Source organism: Drosophila miranda (assembly GCF_003369915.1).
Source record: "Drosophila miranda strain MSH22 chromosome Y unlocalized genomic scaffold, D.miranda_PacBio2.1 Contig_Y2_pilon, whole genome shotgun sequence".
Taxonomy (NCBI): Eukaryota; Metazoa; Arthropoda; class Insecta; order Diptera; family Drosophilidae; genus Drosophila; species Drosophila miranda.
Genome location: NW_022881614.1, coordinates 15958214 through 15961380, shown reverse-complemented (window position 1 = coordinate 15961380; position 3167 = coordinate 15958214). Strand labels below are relative to the sequence as shown.

The following is a 3167-nucleotide window of genomic DNA, read 5'->3' as shown; positions in this document are numbered from 1 at the left end:
AAGCATGGAGGTGCACCGTGAAGGTGAGCTTGGGCCTATCACCATAGGCCACTCGCAATACATCAAGGAACTATTGCAAGCTCACGACATGGACAAATGTAGACCAGTGGCTACTCCGTTGGATGCGGGGTTCCAGGTGGATTGTACTAATGAGCAGTGTCAAAAGGTTGATCCTGTCATGTATCAATCCATGATTGGTGAGCTGATGTGGCTGGCACTCACAACCAGACCGGACATTTTGCATTCAGTTGCAAAGTTGGCCCAGAGGAACAAAGATCCGCACGCAGAGCATCTAGCTGGTGTGAAGCACGTTCTGAGGTACTTGGCAGCGACGATGAACTTCAAACTACACTACAAAGGGTGTCACCAGACACTTACTGGATATGTGGATGCGGATTGGGGCGGCGATCGAACTAACCGGAAGTCGTATACGGGCTATGTTTATTTTTTGGCAGGTGGCCCAATTTCTTGGCAATCTGAGAAACAACGCAGCGTGGCACTTAGCAGCACGGAGGCAGAATACATGGCACTGTCGGCTGCGTGTAAGGAGTCCATATTCTTACGTCGCTTAATCATTGAAATTGGCTGTGGAGATGAAGCTACCTCAACTACCTTATATGGCGATAATCTGAGCGCACAAGAGCTGGCTAGGAACCCAGTGCATCACTCAAGGACCAAGCATATTGATATTAGATATCACTTTGTACGACAGATTGTAGAAGAAGGTCAAGTTAAGTTAAAGTATGCTAGTACAACAGATATGATTGCAGATATCTTGACCAAGAATCTCCCTGTCGAATTTACAAAATTGTTAAGTTTAAATTGAGTTAAATGGAAGCATGCACGCATTGAGGAAGGGTGTTGAAGAATGACCATCTCTAGCAATGCACGCATGTATTGACAGACATATGAGTATGTAGACGTATGTATGAGTGAGAGACGTAACGAAGCGACGTTCTCTTATCTCCCTTTTTGTTCTCCCTTTCGTTTCGGTCTCTATCTGCCAGCGAGCAGAGCATTTATTAGTCACAAATAAACCTTACATATGAATGGTTGCGTTTTTACTTTTTGGTACAAGAACTTCCCTTGCAACGGCAGCGAAATTCTGTCCAACAAAATTGTTTCCCAATTCAATGTTAATAAAATATCTTATAAGTATTTTTTTAACATGATCACGTAATAACATAGCAGCATGCTGCCAAGCTGCACATGCTTAAGCACATGTTGCTGCAACATGCTGCGAATTTGGTAATTCAGTATAAAATGCGAGCGTCCCTTATCATTACTACTTGGTGGCGCCACCTATCGGTGATAATGTGAACTAACTTCGATCTGAATCCTCCTTCTCAACCATGTAAAATCCTCTCAAATCGATCCTTCACTCATTTATATTCTCTCTCCTCCCTCTTACTGTCAATGAACCTGTTTTTACGTTTGGTCCCGTGTTGCGATTCAAACAACCCTCAAACAGGTAGGTCATTCCTTTGCAATGAATCTAATGTGATAGTTTAGAGGTATTTTTTAAGTGTTTCCTGAAAAACGGTTTCGATGCCCTTGAACCTTTATACTTTCTCTATAATTTATATTCCTCCTTTGTGTACCTAACACTGTCCCATAGCAAAGTGCCTATATAATAACTACTCCCATGATACGCTCACCTCTCTTCAGCAGATAGCAGATAGTGGGCAATAGAGAGTGTCAATCACGGGGCTGGGGCCTCCCTTTGGGGCTGATTAAGGGCCTATTATAAACAAGAATATGTAAACACTTTACTTCTAGTTGCAGAAGCCCGATACATACCATATACATAGAAACACTTACATAGACAGAGGGTATGCCATCATTTATAAAACATATATTACCACAGCTTACAGACTATTACACAATGTTATACAATATACGAGTATGTATTATAGCGAAACGATTAACTAGATGATTACTTGCTGTAGTTTGCAAAGTCATCCATGTTGAATTTATAGTCGCGCAGATTTATGTCCGACCAGAGATCGAACTCCCGTATGATGTCAGCGGTGAGCTCATCCTTGTGGCTGCCCACGACACCGCGACGAACGAATCTGTGAGAAGAAGAACAGCTGGTAAGGATCTTTGCGGATAACTCTCGGTAAGCAATGAAAAATCTCACCTGAATTCCTCCACTTCGCGGCCGGCGGCCGACTTCATGCTTTCAAACTCTTTCACATGATTGCAGGCGGGATTGTCACGCATGCTCTCGAAGGACTAGTGCTGTGTCATCTGCTCCACCTGTTCCCCGGTGATCGGTCGTTGCAGGAACGCTGCCACCTCTCGGATAACGTCGCCCAACTGGGCCTTCATGCGCTCGTAGCTGGTGAAGAAGATGTGCGGCTCATGGCCCAACTGCCAAAAGTCGAGGGCATGGGGCCAACAGGGCGTGAAGTTCACATAGCCGTCGATGAAAGAGTGCATAAAGTCGGACTTGGTGCCCTGGTAGCCGACCATGCCGCGCCAGTGATGGAAGTACGAGATGGCCGCATCCTTGGGATTGCGGTAGACATAGATGATCTTAGGCTTTTTCGTCCAGATCTGGCGAGGCAGAAGCCAGGCCGGCAGGTGGGACTTAATTAGACGCGGCGATGGCATGGCATTGGCTGCCTCGATCGTGTCGTGGGGGACATTGGGAACAACCCCATTGAACCTTAAAGAGGAAGGAAAATACAAATAGGGATTAGTTGCCAGGAGCTCCATTCCAATGCTTTGCACAACTCACTCCAGGAAGGGCGACCGAAGGGTCAGATCCACGCTCTTGGCCGTCTCGAAGTCGCACTGGTTCATCACCAGCCAGGTGAGCTCCTGCATCCAGGTGGTGCCGCATTTGGGTAGCGTCACAATCCACACATCGTCCTCGCGTACCTCGAACTCATGGACACGGTCGAGCACGGGCTGAAAGGTGTCCGCCAGGCGGCAGAAGCGATGCTCCTACTGGCCCACCACTGGGACTGCCGGCTCTTGGGTGGAAAAGATCGAGGAGTAGCCGCCACTGATGGCCAGCTTGTCGATCTGCTCGAAGGGCACGCTCTTGGCAAAGAAACTCGACTGCGGCATGGCGATAGTCCCGTATACGGCTTAAACGATCGATCGAACTGAACGTCTCGGCAGTTGGGGCCGTATTAAACGCAGCTTGAGAAATC

General features: G+C 47.1%; 1 protein-coding gene across 1 annotated transcript; it reads right to left on the bottom strand.

Moving 5' to 3' along the window:
• Positions 1 to 1909: 1909 nt before the first annotated feature.
• Positions 1910 to 3167, bottom strand: LOC108158682 (sulfotransferase 1 family member D1). The gene is given in 3 exon segments (XM_017291214.2): positions 1910 to 2075; positions 2144 to 2674; positions 2747 to 3167. Coding segments are annotated over 3 exon segments (1017 nt in total). The 5' UTR covers positions 3082 to 3167; the 3' UTR covers positions 1910 to 1924.